General features: G+C 36.8%; 2 protein-coding genes and 1 pseudogene across 2 annotated transcripts; 1 reads left to right on the forward strand and 2 right to left on the reverse strand.

Moving 5' to 3' along the window:
• Positions 1-2,099: 2,099 nt before the first annotated feature.
• LOC112509936 (serine/threonine-protein kinase AtPK1/AtPK6-like) lies at positions 2,100-6,656 on the forward strand. The gene is made up of 6 exons (XM_025115149.1): positions 2,100-3,004; positions 5,359-5,441; positions 5,525-5,645; positions 5,738-5,911; positions 6,058-6,165; positions 6,243-6,656. Exons 1-6 carry the CDS (start codon positions 2,351-2,353, stop codon positions 6,525-6,527), a joined length of 1,425 nt encoding a protein of 474 aa, XP_024970917.1. The 5' UTR covers positions 2,100-2,350; the 3' UTR covers positions 6,528-6,656.
• Positions 6,657-8,196: 1,540 nt separating this feature from the next.
• LOC112509176 lies at positions 8,197-12,926 on the reverse strand (annotated as a pseudogene).
• Positions 12,927-16,841: 3,915 nt separating this feature from the next.
• On the reverse strand, positions 16,842-18,570 carry LOC112509619 (transcription factor MYB1R1-like). Its single transcript, XM_025114672.1, has 3 exons — positions 18,145-18,570; positions 17,626-17,834; positions 16,842-17,439 (listed from the first exon to the last, which is right to left on the reverse strand). Exons 1-3 carry the CDS (start codon positions 18,437-18,439, stop codon positions 17,005-17,007), a joined length of 939 nt encoding a protein of 312 aa, XP_024970440.1. The 5' UTR covers positions 18,440-18,570; the 3' UTR covers positions 16,842-17,004.
• Between the last annotated feature and the right edge of the window lie 688 nt (positions 18,571-19,258).

Consider the following 19,258-nt stretch of genomic DNA (forward strand, 5'->3'; position numbering starts at 1 on the left):
TTTAGAGTTATGTCATTTAAATTAATATAGAAGAAGATGAATAGTTTGGAGTTGAATGCAAATATATAACAAAAAAACATGACAAAAAATATGGTTGTGGATATTGAGAAAATGAAGGAGAAAAAAAGAAAAATAAGGTTCTAGACTTTAGGAGATGCCACCTCAAACACTAATGGTTTCTCCTTTAATATATATATATATATATATATATATATATATTTATATATAGATTTTGGGTTTTTAATAGTACTTGTAGTTGATGTTTTTCATCTTTTTTATGGATTTGCATATGCTTTATAAATCATTGCGTTTTGGATCTGTTTGAGTTGATGTTTAGCTTCCATGTTGAAAGAAAATGAACATTTGATGTTGTTCACGTTGTTAGATTACTTTTTTTCTTTTGAAATGCAAGTGTAAATAAAAAAAATTCCCGTTATAAACATATCAACAAATAAGTTTTGAGTTGGTTGCCAATGTCATTTGCGATGCCTGTATGAAACCTATTAATATTTAAACAACAAGTTATCCATGTGTTTAAATGTTCGAGATTTTTAATCATAGGCACCAAAACAAAATTTTAAAAGTATGTTACACAAAATATGAATCGAAACAAAATAGGTTACTTTTTCATGCAATTTACCTTTTTTTTATATAAGAAATTTAAAATTCTCTCTTAATCATCAAAATTGTTTCATGGTATTAAAAACTTGGGAAAAATCTAAAAAAACCAAATAGACTTTAGTGTTTGAAATGATTAAGTACTTGGACAATTTTTTTGAACAAATAAGTCTTTGGATATTCCAAAACTTGTTAAATAACTTCTTGAATTTTCTAAACTTGCTAGATACATTCTTATGACCTATACAACCGGTTAATTTGATAAAATAATTGAGAAAGTCTGAAAAAACCCAATGGACTCTTATATTTTGAATGATTAAGTCTCATATTATTAAACCAAAAAAGTACTTACATCTATAAAATGAAACAAATATACCAAAAAAGTACTTGTATTTAAAAAAAATACTTACATTTAAAAAAAAATATTGATAAAATTTATTTTAATTAAAAATAAAATTTATTTTGTTAATGATTTTTCAAATTAAAAATAAAATAAAAAAGGATTTAAAAAGGATTGCTGATTAAATTTATTCTAATTAAAAATAAAATATAATCCGTATGTGATTTTTCAAATTAAATAAAATAAAAAAAGATTTAAAAAGGATTACTGATGAAATTTATTTTAATTAAAAACAAAATATATTTCGTTGGTGATTTTTCAAATTAAAAAAATAGAAAATAAGTTGGTGTATTACATGTGGGATACGACAACTTGATTATTTGTTTATTTAATGCGATAAGTTTGAGACTTTAATGGGTCATGATGCGATAAGATGAAGTTGTCTCATCTATATGATGCGACAAAGAGGTTTGTTTTGATAAAACATTATTTATTCGTTATTAATTTAAATATGGGCTTTATAAAAATGTTTTGGTGATTTTCATCATGTAATAACAATAAAAATAGATTTCTCACTAGATTTTATGGTCTAATTCTTATTTTGTGTTTTAAAATATGCATTACATGTCAACCACATTTGAAGGATAAAGGAAAGAAAAATATGTGAAGAAATTATGATTGTTTTAAATATGTGGATTTTTGGAAGATATTATGTTATTTGTACTTGAGAACTTGTTATGTTTACAAGTATTGTACTTGATGTATATGGAAAAAAATTTATAGATACTTTTATAATGTAGCAAATTAAACATTTGGAATCAATGTGTATATTTTTATTTCATGTTATATGAAAATACATGGGTTATATGCAAATATGAAATGTGGTATCAAATCATAAAAATGTATCTAACATGTTTTAGAAAGTATAATAAGCTATTTAACATGTTTTAGAGTGTTTAAGGATTTTTTTTTTTTTTTTAAATTATCCAATGACTTAATCATTCCAAACATTAATTCATTACAAAAATTCTATAAAAACTTTAATTTTAATAATTTTGGTATTTTAAATATTTAATAAATATCAAAAAGATTATATTAACTGGAAGATGGTGTTGTCAAACGCTACGATCTCTCCTCCATTCCAACCCCCCTCTCTCGTCTCTCCAAAGCTTATGAAGATGATGTGAAAGGTAACAAATACTTGTGTTTTGTTAGCAGATAAAACCCACAAATCCAATACATAAACTTTGTAGCTTCATATTCTCCATCATCAATATCGTTTTTTGGATCAGTAAGAAATCATCGCGTTTATAAAATGTAACCCCAAGTCTTCTACTCCGCCTTGAATCATTTCTTGGCAGATTCTCGCTCTAAAATCACCTCCCCACAAGTATGAACTTGAAAATGGCGTCAACGGCTCAGCAAAAGAATACCCTACAATCGATTTTAGCAAGCAAACTCAATAACCTCACTATTCCGCCATCATCCGCCGAACAAGATTTTGATTTTGCTGATGTTTTTGGTCCTGCTTCATCATCTTCAGCTAATCCTAATTCAAACCCTAACCTTTTCATTGGAGACCCCCAAATCATCCACAATCGATCCCACTCCTTCATTGGGCCTTCCCCTCGTTACACCCTCTCCAAATCCCTCTCTCTTCACCATGATGAGTTCGAACCCGATAGTTCCGGAGAAGAAGAAGAAGAAGAAGACGATATGATCAAAGTCGACAAGGCTGAGGAAGAGGAAGGATATGAAGCTGAAGGGAAAGGTGAAGTGGATTATAAGATTGGACCTGGGGATTTTGAGATAATGAGGGTAATTGGTAAAGGGTCTTTTGGCAAAGTATTTCAGGTGAGAAGGAAGGATAGGAGCTGTGTTAATGGTGAGGTCGAGGGTGTGATTGGAGATGGGATATTTGCCATGAAAGTGATGAGAAAGGACACCATCATAAAAAATAATCATGTGGATTATATGAGAGCTGAAAGGGATATACTCACAAAAGTAGTTCATCCCTTCATCGTGCAGCTTCGTTATTCTTTTCAGGTACTTGTACTTTCGGTTTAACTTTAAGCCTTGCTTTAATGTTCTTATTATGATGAGGGTTTTCTTTGAATCTTTCTCATTATAGCACATCTGGATTGATTGGTTGTTTTAATTAAATTATAAAGCTTTTGTTAATAATATTGGAAGATGCATGCGTCAACAAAATGTCAAACTATCAAGGGAAAGATGTTTGAGTCAAACACCCATAACAGTTGCTCCCTTTTGCCATCAATAGGTTTTAGTTTGGGATTGCCAAATGTTGGATTTCCCTTCTCAGAAAAAACTTTGTATACAAATGACCTATTCACCCCCATCTCATTACAGATGTATGTGTTTGTCATAGTACATCTAGGTCCCACAGGCTTTACTTTAATTGAAAACTTGAAGCTCAATGTAGTGTGTTCCAGTTCTTCTATCCCCCATTCATGATGTAATGTAGATCAACTAAAAATTTACTTTAAATCTTTGATGTAAGGACATATGTGATTAGCAGTGTAATCCCCATTTGAATGAGGGAATAGTCAAATGCTGCACTTAGTGGGATGGAGGGAGTCCAACCTATAAAGACTATCTTAAATATGTAAAGAGTATCCATGTTTTATAAAGGTTCATATTTGGAATACTGAAGTATGATAATTCATTGGTGCTTCTAACGGAGTGTGGAGTACTTCCTGCCTAAAATATTTTGGCTTCCTATGTGGTTGCTTAAGAATTTATGCAATCTTGGAATCTTTCTTGAACATTAATAGCAATTTGAAGAAATAAATGTGTTGGTCACAAGATCATGCCCTTCAAGTTCATAAGATCAGGCAATCAAGATCACAACACTGACCGTTCAAGTTTCATGGATTGACTGATGAGGAATTCTTTTTTGTTGGTCTAATGTCTCCAGGGTAGACAACATAGGTAGGAGAACGATGACAATTTTATCCCACAAAAAGGAAAAGCTTAAAGGGGCATTTTTGGTATGCAAACTCTACCTGCCAACCGTAGAAATGTTAGTTGACAAGTTTAGTTTTTTTTTTTGTTTTTGAGTATGGAAGAGAGTACAGGATGATCCTTTGGGGTATGGAAAGTTCACTAGTCTAGTTTCTAGGTTATTTAGTATAAAAGAGAGTACCGATGCATCTTTGGTTTACACAAGTGTGTGGGAGAGAGAAGCATGATAAATTAAACTTTCGTTATAATATTGATAGGGAGCTGAATAGGGTAGAATCGTCACATATGCTTGAAGGAACCAAAGGTGGTTGACAGAATATTTTTGTAATAATTTGCCTACTTACATGAGTTTGTATGCACTTGTAGCTGTATTGAGCCCTGTGAAGTATGAATTGAGCTCCTGTGAAACCTATATGCTTTAACCCATGCACCTTAGGAACAGAATTGCCTATACTAATCAAGATAAACCCTATAAAACAAAACATGATATACCAAATCCGCCTTAACTTTTGGAAGTTAGGATAATTAATTTGAATGTACTCCCTATGAACTAGAATACCCTATAACAAATACATACAAGCCAGGAACTTAATGCTATTTCAGGATGATTCTATTCTTATGATTTCAATCTTTCTTTATCTTCCTAATGACTGAACAGAGGGTATGCGATGCTCCAAAAAGTAAACATGATAGAAGTATTGAAATGAAACATATAAAAAGGGTAGACGCCACCCTCTGAGGCACCAAACGTATAGTAACTGTCATGAATGGGCTCTGCAGCACACTTGAAGATCAATATGAAGAACTGCTTCTAACATTTAGAACACACATCTCCATGGTGCACACAGAACCTAGAACTTGATTCATTAAAGGGACGGGCTAGTTCTCCTCGGTCAAACTTAGTAAACCAAACCAAACGAACCCAATATGGGATGGGGTTGGTGGTAAGATGTACGTAAACCTGACTTTACCCTGAAGGGTAGAGCCACAATTTCTGTGAAGACTCCTGGCTTGAGAAAAGAGTGAGAAAGATATATATATATATATATATATAGAGAGAGAGAGAGAGAGAGAGAGAGAGAACATTTGATCCAACTTGGTAGCTAGTAGGAAACAGGTTTAAAATGAAAAAGGTTATAGAGTTAAGCTTAATGCAGTGATCTAATTTTCCTGACCAAACAATTGTAATTTGTGAATCACAAACCGACGTGTTGTCAGGTTTCTGTTCATAATTAAGAAACTTGTTTTCAACACTTGTGGCTAGCATGCTTTAAGCGCCATGAAAGCTGTATCTGTATAGACACAGGGGTGCTTAACAGCCTTCTACTCAAGATAAAATGCCACGGTTTCTGTGTTCAGATTTAGCTTCCATTTCATCTTCTCTTAATTGTATATTTTGCAATGCATTCTTACAGACAAAAACCAAGCTGTATTTGATCCTGGATTTTATTAATGGAGGCCATCTTTTTTTTCACCTATACCGACAAGGAATCTTCAGGTACATGCTTGTTACCCTGTGGATGGTTTATCATGATGTATGCTTATGTTTTTAATTCTTGTTCTCGGAATGTTTTTGGGTAGCGAGGATCAAGCAAGGGTTTATACTGCTGAGATAGTGTCTGCTGTTTCACATCTTCACCAGAGCGGGATCGTGCATCGAGATCTTAAACCTGAAAACATACTCATGGATGCAGATGGGCATGTAATTGCCATGCCCGCAAACTCAATAGTGTTTGAGAATATTTTTCATACCTTTTCAGTTGCTTGGTTTTTGAACAAGTAGTTGTGGTCCAGGTTATGCTGACAGATTTTGGTCTAGCAAAGGAAATTGATGAATCCAGCCGCTCGAATTCAATGTGTGGGACCACAGAATACATGGCTCCGGAAATACTACTGTCTAAAGGCCACAATAAGAATGCAGATTGGTGGAGCGTTGGGATACTCTTGTACGAAATGTTAACTGGGAAGGTAAATTACACGTTGAATAATGATTTTCTTTAACTTTTAATTTTTCATCTTTTATTTTTAGATCTCATTTCCGTGTGGGATATACTGGACTTGTTTGGTTTGGTTTGGTTTATTTGGATTCTAATTGCATATAAGTTTATCAACAGCCGCCATTTACTCATTCAAACAGAAAGAAACTTCAGGAGAAGATCATCAATGAAAAAGTGAAGCTGTTACCACGCTTAAGCGGTGAAGCTCACTCTTTGCTCAAAGGAGTAAGTTGATGAAGCTTTTGCCATGGACTTGACCTTAATCGCTTGAGAACTAATTCGGTTTTATATATGTTTCTCAGTTGTTGCAAAAAGATCCGTTAGCAAGATTGGGCAGTGGTCCGAGGGGTGGTGATGATGTTAAAGGTCATAAATGGTTTCAAACGATCAACTGGAAGAAACTGGAGTCTCGAGGGTTGGAACCGAAGTTCAGACCAGATGTGAGCGGTGAAGAGTGCACTGAAAATTTTGACAAATGTTGGACTGCAATGCCTCTAGATGACTCGCCTGCGCCTACACCGACAGCAGGTGAGCATTTCCATGGTTACACTTATGTGGCACCTAACCCTTGGCTTTCATCTCCTTGACAAATGATAGTAGTATTTATTTGTTGAATAATAAAGTAGATTGTGAGCTTTTTTGGATATGTAATACAACTTCACTTGGATTCCCATACAAGTTCAGATCACAAGAGATCAAACCTCATATTTTCTTTACAGCATCTTTGGCACATATGTACAGGAATGGGGGTGTCTTCTGTGTGTTTCCATTACTTTTTCACACACACACACACACACACACGTATAAAGGTCGGTCAACTTTAGAGAAGGCGAGAAGTTCCAAGATCACATGTGATGGAAAACACGTAATCACATTTGACACAAACATGTCGCGTTGACCAGCCATAAGTGGGTGACCTTTCCCATGACCTGTGGTCCCGTTGACCAAGTTTGTTGTCTTTTTGGACGTGTTGTATCACATGTGATCTTATTCTATAATCTCATGAGATCTTGAAATTTCTTGTCTTCTTGCAAATTGATGGTATTCTCGTTTGAACTTGCGATTACAAACCATATATATATGTATACACACACACACACACTAGTTGTGTACCCGCGCAATGCGGCGGAGTCGTGAATTTTAATGATTTTGAAGTTTCACTGGTTTTATTAGAAAAGATTTAATGATGATATAAGTTACAATTGGTCTTTCCATATTAATACAATTTGAATAAATAAGAGTTATGGTTCCAAATCCAATTACAGTCTATCGATGAAAAAATTGTATGACAGTTTAAAATCAAATATATTTAAAATCCAACATATTTAAATGACTCCACAAATGTGTTCAATTTACACCAAAGCAAAGAATCAAGAGATCGAGAGCGAGACTGAGAGTTTTAGAGCAATTGAATGGGAGATGAATGAAATAACTTTTAATAACTCATGGTGAATATCAGTTTGAATCTCACATTGGGGGATGAGGAGAAGACATAGAAGTATGAGAGGGTGAAAGCATGATGAAAGGTGTCAAAAGTATCTTGGAAACATTAAAAGAAAATGTAATAATGTGCATTGGTAACTTATACTATATGTTATTTAATTGTAGATGACGGGTGTCGAGTCCGGCAAATAATAGAATTTTATAAAATAAGCCTATTATCTTTAAAACACAACTTGTGATAGCGATAAGTAGGGTCGTCTCCTTAGGGACTCGGTGTTAACCGTAAGTCCAAGAACTAACCGTGTGCGAATTCATTAACAATAAAACACTATATAGAAAAAGGGGGGGGGGGGGGAGTTGGAAGATTGATAAAAAAGCCTAAATATGCAAAATAAATTGAGAACTTTAAACAATAACGAATAAATTCTAGTGATGAGTATAACTAGTTCTTTATCAAATCATGTATCATTGACTTGTATAAAAACATTTACTCATCAGATTTTAGACCGGTTGTGAGTGTCGACACGTGCCAAACACTCCGCTTGTCTTTATAGATGCGAGCATTTTCGTAGGCGTCGTTTCGTATCTCCTCTAACTCTTGAATTTGAAGCTTCCTATGCGATCCCGCTTCATCCAAATCCATATTGCATGTCTTCACCGCCCAATACGCCTTATGCTCTAGTTCCACCGGGAGGTGGCAAGGTTTACCATACACCAACCGGAAAGAAGACAAACCTATAGGCGTCTTGTAGGCCGAACGATAGGCCCACAAAGCGTCATTAAGCCTTAAGCTCCAGTCTTTCCGGTTGGGATTCACAGTCTTCTCCAAAATGGACTTGATCTCTCTATTTGATACCTCGGCTTGTCCGTTTGATTGTGGATGGTAGGCGGTGGAGATGCGGTGGATAACCCCATATTTCTTGAAAAGAGCGCCAATGACCTTGTTGCAAAAATGGGTGCCTCGATCACTGATGATGGCCTTGGGCGTCCCGAACCTGAAAATATGTGAGATTTGACAAAATCTGCAACTACACGAGAATCATCAGTTCGAGTGGCCTTTGCCTCAACCCAYTTTGAGACATAGTCAACGGCCAATATAATATAGAGATTTCCACAAGATGCGGGAAAGGGTCCCATGAAATCCATGCCCCAAACATCAAAAATTTCACACACAAGCATAGGAAATTGGGGCATTTGATTCTGGGAACTAATGTTTCCCGTCATTTGGCATCTCATGCAACTCTTACAAAAGCGATAACAATCTCGCATAAGGGTCGGCCAATACAACCCACACTCAAGTACCTTTCGGTATGTCCGCTTATGGCCGAAGTGGCCCCCACAAGCATGAGTGTGACAAAACTGTAAAACAGACTGAAACTCCCCTTGGGGCACACATCGCCGGATAACTTGGTCCGGGCAATGTTTCCAAAGGTATGGCTCGTCCCACATGTAGAGACGAGCCTCTCTCCTAATCTTTTCTCTATTGGGTCTAGATAACTCACCTGGGAAGCTCTTTGAAACCAAATAATTAACAATGTCTGCATACCATGGGGTTTCGCCCGAAACAGAGAAGAGGTTCTCATCTAGGAACTCATCAGTGAGTGGGCTTGGCTCTCCATCCAATACTAGCTGGCTAAGGTGGTCGGCAATAAAATTTTCAGCTCCGCTCTTATCTCTAATCTCCAAATCAAACTCTTGGAGTAAGAGAATCCACCTTATCAACCGTGGCTTTGCGTCTTTCTTATTGAGCAGGTACTTCAATGCGGCATGATCTGAAAAGACAATCACTTTTGTGCCAAGCATATAAGATCTAAATTTTTCTAAAGCAAAAACAATTGCTAGCAACTCTTTCTCGGTGGTTGAGTAGTTGCATTGTGCACTATCAAGTGATCGTGATGTATAATAGATAACATAAGGGCTCTTACCATCTTTCTGTCCCAATACCGCCCCGACGGCGTGATTGCTAGCATCACACATAATCTCAAATGGCAATTGCTAATTTGGAGGTCGAATGATAAGAGCAGAAGTAAGCATATCTTTCAATAAATCAAATAAACTCTTACATACCTCATTGAAAACAAAGTCTACCTCTTTTTGTAGAAGTTCACAAAGGGGTTGAGTGATCTTCGAGAAGTCTTTAATGAAACGTCGGTAGAAACCTGCATGACCAAGAAAAGAACGGACCTCTCTAACACTCGAGGGGTAAGACAAGGATTTTATGACATCGATCTTTGCCTTGTCAACCTCTATACCCCTTTCCGAGATAACATGACCAAGTACTATACCTTGGTTGACCATGAAGTGACATTTTTCATAATTTAAAACCAAAYTAGTTTCAATGCACCTCTTTAAAATTTTGGTCAAGTTATCTAAGCATGAACTAAACGAATCACCATAAACTGTGAAATCGTCCATAAAAACCTCAATATTGTTATCTACATATTCTGAAAATATACTCACCATACATCGTTGGAACGTCGCCGGTGCATTGCAAAGACCGAAAGGCATCCTCCGGTAGGCGAATGTACAGAAGGGGCAGGTGAACGTGGTCTTCTCTTGGTCCTCTCTCGCCACTGGTATCTGATGAAAACCTGAATAACCATCCATAAAACAATAGTGAGTACGACCGGCTAACCTTTCTGACATTTGGTCTATGAATGGAAGGGGAAAATGGTCTTTCCTAGTCAATGAATTAAGCTTACGATAATCAATACATACTCTCCACCCATTTTGAACATGGGTGGGCACTAACTCACCTTCGGCATTCTCTACCACAGTAATGCCAGTTTTCTTAGGAACTATCTGGACCGGGCTTACCTACTTGCTGTCAGAGATTGGGTATATCATATTAGCGTCCAAAAGCTTGAGTATCTCCTTCTTGACAACTTCTATCATCGGTGGGTTCAACCTCTTTTGCGCCTCTCGGAATGGCTTGTACTCTTCCTCTAGTAGGATTTTGTGCTGGCAAAGTGAGGGACTAAGGCCCTTGATGTCGGTGATGGTCCATCCAATCGCCCTCTTGTGCTCCTTCAAAACATCCACAAGCTCTCTTTCTTCATTCGGTGATAGTGTGGCGGATATGATCACCGAAAGGGTTTCTTTATCTCCCAAGTAGGCGTACTTCAGATGATGTGGTAGCATCTTTAACTCTAGCTCGGGTGCCTGTTCAACAGAAGGAAAAAGTCTAGTGTGAGATATAGACAAATCTACTTTAGAAACTTCATACCTTGGCTTTTGTACTCGCCCTTTCTCCATCCAAGACACCAATTCTACAAAATCATCATCAAGCTTGTACTCTTGGGCAAGCTTCTTCAAACTTCCATTTGTTAAATCCCTGTCTAGAATTACTTCTAACACATCCTCATTAGATAGATAAAATATAGTATCAGATAAAGACTCGATAATATCAACAAAGCATAAAGATGAAACATCATTCGGATATCGCATGGCATCATATATATTAAATTTAATCATCTCGCCATCGAATTCCATTGTCAGACTACCACTATGGACATCTATCTTAGTCTTAGAGGTCTTCAAAAATGGTCTACCTAGCAAAAGTATACCGGCCTTGGAGGCATTTTTCTCCTCCATGTCTATAACATAAAATCTGCCGGAAAGACCAACTCATTCACTTGAACTAGTACGTCCTCTAATACCCCTTTAGGGTAGACAATAGACCTATCCGCTAGTTGGATTACCACATCGGTTGGCTTGAGGGGCCCAACATCCAAAGATGAGTAAATGGCATATGGCATAACATTAATTGATGCCTCCAAGTCCAACATGGCTTGATTTACCGAGACATTGCCTACCTTACAAGGTATGGTAAACATGCTCGGGTCTTTACACTTAGGTGGTAACTGTTTTTGCAAAACAGCAGACACATTTTGATTCATGCTTATCTTTTCATTACCCTTTAGTTTCCTTTTATTCGTACAAAGCTCTTTCAAGAACTTAGCATATCTAGGAACTTGCTTAATTGCATCTAATAAAGGGATGTTTACCTGAACTTTCCGAAATGTGTCAAAAATCTCTTTCTCTTCACTCTCCCTCTTTGTCTTCTCGAACCGGCTCGGGAATGGCGGTGCTTGAACTATCACTTCAGGTGTCTTCTTCTTTGCCTCCTCTTCTTTGACATCCTTTGCACCCGAAGTGGATGTCTTGACCTCTAACTCTTCTTCTTCCTCGTGAACCTTTTCTTTCTTCTTCTTTCCAACCTCTTGAAGCTCCTTTTCGTTTCTCAAAGTGACGACACTCACATTTGCCTTCAGATTCGTCTTTGTTTGAGACGACAATTTACCTTTGTTTGTTAATTGGCCAACGGTGGCCTGAAGGTCCTGAATACTCGTTTGAGTTTCCTATTGAAATTTCACCATGTTAGCAGCCATAGACTTAACTACATCCTCTAATGACATACCTGAGCCACTAGGAGCTTGCGGTGACACTTGATGTTGAAGTTGGGCACCCGACTGAAATGGTGCCTTCGGTTGATGTTGTTGCTGAAATCCGGCGGTGCTTGGAATTGTTGAGGTTGAAACTGCTGAGACGGCTGGAATGAACCTCTTTGCTGAAATTGTTGGCCTTGTCCTTGTCCTTACCTCGGGGCATAGCTCAGATTCGGATGCTGCCTCGAACCGGGGTTGTATGTGCTCGAGAAAAGGTCGGGAGCTCGGTTGCTTGAGTTATGAAAGTTGCTACCCCCAATGGTGTTCACTTGCTCTTCTTTTTCATGTAAAGTCGGGTATGCATCGGTGGGGTGTGCCACTGATGAGCAAAATCCACATGCCTTGACTTGAGGCATATTACCCATGGCAAGCTGTTTCATAAGGTTAGTCAAATCAGTTATTTTAGTTTCTAAAGATTTAACATGTACCTCACTAACGCCTCAGCCAATGTCACTCCTTACTCCAAATTGCTTGGAGTTTTCCGCCATGGTGTCTATCAAAGTCCTCGCTTGAGTTGGCGTCTTGTTCACTATAGCTCCTCCGCTCGCGGCAATCCATCATCTTTCTTTCCATTGGTAGCAAACCTTCATAAAAATATTGAATTAGTAATTCATCAGAAATTCCATGTTGAGGACAACTTACACAAAGGTGCTTGAAGCGCTCCCAATACTCGTATAATGACTCCATGTCCTTCTGCTTGATCCCACATATCTCTCTTCTAAGCCCGGCGGCTTTGGATGCGGGAAAATACTTGTCGAGGAATGCTCTCGCCATTTGCGCCCAAGTGGTGATAGATCCCGGCGGTAAGTAGAAAAGCCACTCCCTAGCTGCGTCAACTAGGGAGAATGGAAATGCCTTCAGCTTGAGATTCTCTACCGTCGTGCCTTGCGGCTTCATCCCCAAGCATACCATGTGGAACTCGGTCATATGCTTGTACGAGTCTTCGTTAGCTAAACCATGAAAACGAGGTAGTAAGTGTATTAAACCAGTCTTAAGTTCTGCACTTACCTCTTCTGCCGGATAGGTGATGCAAAGAGATTGCTCGACGACATTGGGTGCTGCCCATTCCCTTAAAGTGCGTTCGGGATTCGTCATTTTCTCTTCGGTCTCGATGACCGGTTCTTCTTGCTCAAAATGAGCTTTCTCTTCTTCTTCCTCCGTTTGGTCTTCTGAATCGGATGACAGCTCAATATCTTTCCAAATATTGAGAACCGGTGAAGAAGTAGACGCGTCTTGCTTCTTTCGAAGCTTAGCTTACTTTCTTAGCTTCTTTGCGGTTTTCTCAATTTCCAGATCAATTGGCAATGGTGAACCTGCACGAAACGATCTTGGCATAAACAGTTAAACTTGTCGAGTCCCCGACAACGACGCCAAAAATTTGACGGGTGTCGAGTCCGGCAAATAATAGAATTTTATAAAATAATGATCTAATGGTCTAAAGTTGCACGGTGACAATTTTGTGATTATTGAGAAGTCTCGTGGCAATTTTGTGATTATGAATGTTTAGATTGTAGATCTAATCTAAGGGTTGAAAATTGGTCTTACGGGTCTCACGAAAAACCTTGGTCTCACATGATCCCAAGTCTCTATATATATATAGGGAAGGGTTCACACGAGAACACCTTCATTTTACAAGAACGCGAGAATACTCTTTCACTATAGACAATCACATGTGATACTATTATTTCATCACATATGATACACATGCGATACTAAATCAGAGACACGTCGATTTTCGATGTGATCTTGGTTGCGGGTCAAGTCGCCCATACACTACTAAGCCTCCTCATAAGTATTATCACATGTGATAAGGTTGTTGTTGATGTGATATTATAATTCATCAAGACCATCACATGTGATGCTAAATTATAGACGCAGACAATCTTTGGTGCGGCTTAAGTCGTAGACCACGTCGTCCGCACATCACAGGATCCGCTCACGTGTATTATCATATGTGATAAGAGTGTTCTTGCGTTCTCATAAAATGAAGATGTTCTCGTTTAAACCTCTACGTGTGTATATGTGTGTGAGAGAGAGAGAGAGAGATGTTGTGAGGTGGATGTGAGTTGTGGAGTCTTTTGAACTACTTAAGGGTTAAGGAAAGAAAAAAAGGGTCTCTCTTTCTCTTATCTTTTTTTGGACCTTTTTTGTGATCAAAAGTGTAAGAATGAAAAGGTTGTTTTGTAGATCATGTACTCGATTCCAATTCCTCTTCCTAAAAATAAAGGCTCCACTATGTTGGGCTTCAATAAAGCATACTTCACTTTATATAAAGCGTCTTGATAAGTGTGCGACGGTTTTTATCACGGTTAGTGTTTACCGGGTAAATTGTTACATACGATACAATTTGGTGAACTAAAATCTTATCCAATAAATAAATGATAATGTTAAATTTTACCAATAAACACTTATCTAAGTAACCGTTTGAAAAACAACCTCTAAATATAGGCATATGCCCAGAGCCAAACATATTGATTTTATTGACACGGGTATATAACATACAATCAAATAACAAGTCTTATCGGACTGAGGAAATTTACTTTTTCATAATTGAAATTGCAAAATCGAAAACAATAATCGGATGGTTAAAATACAAAATGAATGTGAAAATACTCAATTTAATATTATAATAATAACAAAATAATATATGTATTTATAAAAACTTAATATTATGATCATAAGGGTGGTGCCTGATTGATTTGAGTTTGACTCCAAAGATCAAAAGTACCTGAAGATCTCAGGTTCAAATCAAAGAAAGAATAAAAATCCCCTTGTGGTCACGGAGGTTCGAATGCGGTGACTCTAGGCTATTTGCAAAGCAGGTAGTGGTCCTGGGATTAGTCGACTCGTATAACGTGTTGGATATTCAAGTTAATTAAAAAAAACTTAATATTATATTTATAAATATAAAGTTATGGTTAATCCCTAAAGTTGTCTACTGTAATTGTTTAATGAATTGTTTTATTTAAAAATTTAAAAATATATTGATTGTTTTTAAACTTTAAAAAATTGAGAAAATATCAATTTTCGAAGACATCATTATGATACTTTAACCCACTTAGCTTTGATTTGTGATTCTAAACGAACCATAATTTCTTCTATTTGAACCTCTTACCTATTATTTTCTTGGTCCTTTTTACATATATCAACAACAAATTTCATTTTTTATATTTTTAATTTGCGAAAAAAATATAAAAAAAAATTCAAATAATAACACCCCTCTTAAAATATCTTACTTGAATCGGAATATATTTGCAATTTACGTGAAATTGCGTAGAGAACCTTAAGAAATGGTACGAGGAGTGGTTGAAGTCCTCAAAAGTTGGGCTTGACCGCTCGTTAATTTATGGGAATTTCATTCTTTGTTGCTTCCAAGATTCTGTAATTTTTTTTCAATTTTTAAATTGTTTTCGATACATGAAAATGTTTAAATAGTATAAGTTTTTATCATCTTAGTTTCCGATAAAATAAATGAAGATGATGCATATATTGAAAAAAAAAAGAGTTAGCGAAAAAGATAGAGCTCACGGAGTTTGACTCTATCGTGATTGGTGAAACCGAAAACCAAATCACGATGTAGATCATCATAGTTTGGTCAAACTTTAAACTAGCAATAAAAGAAGAACGATATTGAAAGCAAAAGTATAAAAACAGTTGTTTTGAGTCTTTTCTATTATCTTTTAGTTTTTAAGTTACGTTATTTACGGTTCGATAACTTGATATCAAGTGGTATATTATTCTTGTAATAATAAAAGGGTATTAAGGTAAAAAAAAGTTAAACATAAATCCATTCTGAGCATCTTTTACGATTATAATAGATGGAAACTAAAGCAAACCCAGACTTAAGTAACACTTGTCAAATTCATTATTAGTCGAAACGGTGTTAACTAAAAACATCTTGTACCAAATGGTCATAACGTGGTTACAATATTTGTACGTACATTTTAAGATGCAAGGTTTCAATTATAAAGGAAACGAGACCAAAAAAAAGACATTATTATGAAAGTGGTTTTACCTATTTGGTCTATCACGATAAATTCTCTATTTTGTAACGACATAAACATATGGTTTGGAAATATAACTTATTATTGTAATAGTGACCATCTCCAATAGTTTCTTCAAGACTAAGGGGCCGTTTATCAAACGCTTACCCAAGTAAGAGCTTACCATGTTACATTACTTTACCAGATGAATGTGGCAAGGACCAAGAATCTTACCCGGTAAGAGCGAGACAAGGAACAAGAGTCTTACCCGGTAAGTGAAGACGACGACTCTTACTATAGCAAGAGCTTATCAGGTAAATTATTGCATATGGTGTTGTTTTGGTGGATTAATATCTTACCCGATAAGTAAGTAATAGTGTTAAATTTTATCGGTAAGCACTTATTGAGTAAGTTTTTTTTTTGTTAAAGTATAAAAATCTTTTAAAACTCGAATAAAAAATGGAAGTATAGCAATTGCCAATAAACAAACGTAACAATCAAAGAACAACTGTATTTGTATTTATATGCATAATAATATATGTAAATTGTTCTTGTCGTTTTTCAACAGAGGACTTATGGTGGTAATATCAGCAAAACCACCAACATCAAGATGAAAATGGCACACATCACCCAAAACCACTACCAACACAAAGGGTCCTACCACTCTCATCTTACCACCATTGAATACCAACATAACCCCACCCCATCCACCCAAATCTCTTCTCATTTCCATCACACAAACTCACTACAATACAACCAAAATATTTTCACTATATAGTGCTAATCATACGAGAAAATAATTTGTATCTGTTTCAAACTTGACTGCTGTTGTAACAACTCGTCTCTCATGTATAAAAAACTGGATATGTGAACTTCTTGCAAGTTTTAAGTTGTAGGCTATCAATAACTTTCACCATAGTTTCGCAAAATTATTGGGACAACCTACTCCTTGCTCTTTTAGGTGTTACAGTATCCTCCCACCCCAGTGAACAAGATTGTCAGACTTTTATAATTGCAAGACATATATGAGAGACACATGAACATGCATCTAATAAGTGGGTATGCATACAACAACAAACATAATCATAAGTTAAACATATCCTGATCTGTACATAAACAAAGGATTAAATTGAAGTGGAAGACTAATTACCAGCAGAATGACTTGTTTTTTATTTTCCCTTTTGTGATGTTTAACCAACACTGATTAGACCATCTCCATTGTTGAAGCCTGAGATCACCTGGAATGCAGAAGATTCCCATCGATTGTTGTTATACGACAGAGAGAGGCTGAGAGATAACGACAACGGGTCCCTTTCGTGTTTCTGATTCAACTTAAGATCTGCAGTTATTGATGGATCGGGTGTTGGAAGCAAGGGAATTGGGCTAACGAGTTGAGTTGATCCACTGTTGAGTTGATTGCCATTACTGAAAGTCGCAGTTTCCATTTGATTCTCCATCCGTACTGGTGACGGAATTGGGATCGGACCCACTGTGGCTGGGAAGGCAGCCATTGGGAATCCACTTAGAGGAGACATATGCTGTGAAGACATCATAGGTGATTGTGCAGGTTGAGTACTGTTGTTATCTTCTTGAACTTGCTCTTCTTCCACTAGGATTCCTGCAACCTGATCATCATTCAAAAACATCTTAGTTGCTATTACTACTGATTCACAGATTGCGTTCTTCCTAATAATTAATTTGCACTTCACTTATATTAGGCCAAACCAGAAATTGGTTGACCAAACGAATTCAAATTCGTGCAGACGAATCAATTGGTTTGTTAGACATATCTGTTATGGATGACTGCTCACCGAATCAGTAGTGATATCAAAGAGGCTGGATCTACGGCGGCGGCGGTTGAGGTTGCTACGGCGGAGGAAATATTTCTGAGCATGGCTTGCGACTTGTGTAGGGGTACGTGTGGTCACAAAGTTCCTTGAAATTCCCCTCCAGTCCCCTTTGCCTACTTTCTGCAGACCTAAGAGAAACAGCTTGTGTTCTTCCTTGGTCCATGGAACCCCTGTTTTTTTGATGAGTTAAGATCAAATCAGAAGATTAATATCATAATATTTGATACAGCAACAAATTTGTAAAATGCCTAAAAACAGAACCTAAGAACAGCAAATTTCCAATTTCAGACATGCAAAATCGTATTCCTTCCCTACCAAATATATTGAGCAGACGACGTCATCAACGAAATACTAGAAGTTCAATCGATAAGAAAACCTATTATGAGAAATTACTACTGCAATCAAATACGAAAACATATGCACAAACGAATACACAAGAGATAAATCATTGATATTAGAGGTATAGAAGCGAGATCTAACCTCGTTTGCGCTCTCTTCCACCATTGGAGTGGTTACGGACAGCATCGTCAGCGGAGGCGTAACCGATATCGGCAGCAACGGCGGCAGAACCATCAAGGTTGTTACTATTACTAGACGAATCATGAGTGGCAGGTTGTACGTACTGTGAGAGATCGTTCATACTCACACTCTTCCTCATCGGATCAACTTTGACTCTGACTCCGAACAACATGATCTCACCGGAGCCATGATCAGCGGCGGACATACCAGAGTTCTGACCGTTGGTCCAGCAGCCTGACTGTGATTCTGACATCATCTTCCCAAATCGAACAGGAAATCTGTTGGTAGGTGAATCGGAATAAATGATGGATGGCAGGATGGGCGGTCGCTGGAATCCGATGGCCGTACAAACAGTTGGCTTCGTTTTATCGGAGGGTTGTAGATGGTAGATGCAGGTGGTGTCTATAAAAAGCCAAAAATGAGGGGTGGGTTCCATGTGGTCATCGTGTTGGAGTTTGTAGCTCATACACGTGGCCATCTCTGGTTCGATGCTTATTTGTCCTCCAACCACACTCCTTTCATCGCCAAAACTCAAAGTCAAACCAGGTTTCTCCTACTCAGTTTACCATTTTTTTTCTTAAATAGGAAAATTGCTAAATACATCTCTAACTGATTATTTTCTTCTCCTGTACAAACATCAAAATATTCTTATTTTATATTTTAAATGCATGACTTGATTTAGTGTGTTCAAAAATCCGATCAACTCAATCCAACTAGAAATAATTTAATCCGAAGCAACCCGATGTCTAATCGATTTGTAAAAGTTTCAAACGGTAGGTATTGAGTTGATATTGAGTTGCTATTATTTGAACCCAACCTAACCTGATGCAAACCAATATCATTTTATTTCTTGGATTTAGTATGATGATTGAGTTTATATTAATACTAGAAGAGTACTCGTGCAATGCAGCAAGATACATCGTGATTTTAATATTTCATTTTATTCTTTATCTCAATCGATGTTATAATATGGCTTTATGTGATTTTGAGAAAGCAATGATGTTTTTATTTTTGAATAAAATATATGTTTGAAGATATCATAAAAATTTGACAAAAATATATCAATATTAGTATC

Source organism: Cynara cardunculus, assembly GCF_001531365.2.
Source record: "Cynara cardunculus var. scolymus isolate 2C chromosome LG 3, CcrdV1, whole genome shotgun sequence".
Taxonomy (NCBI): domain Eukaryota; kingdom Viridiplantae; phylum Streptophyta; class Magnoliopsida; order Asterales; family Asteraceae; genus Cynara; species Cynara cardunculus.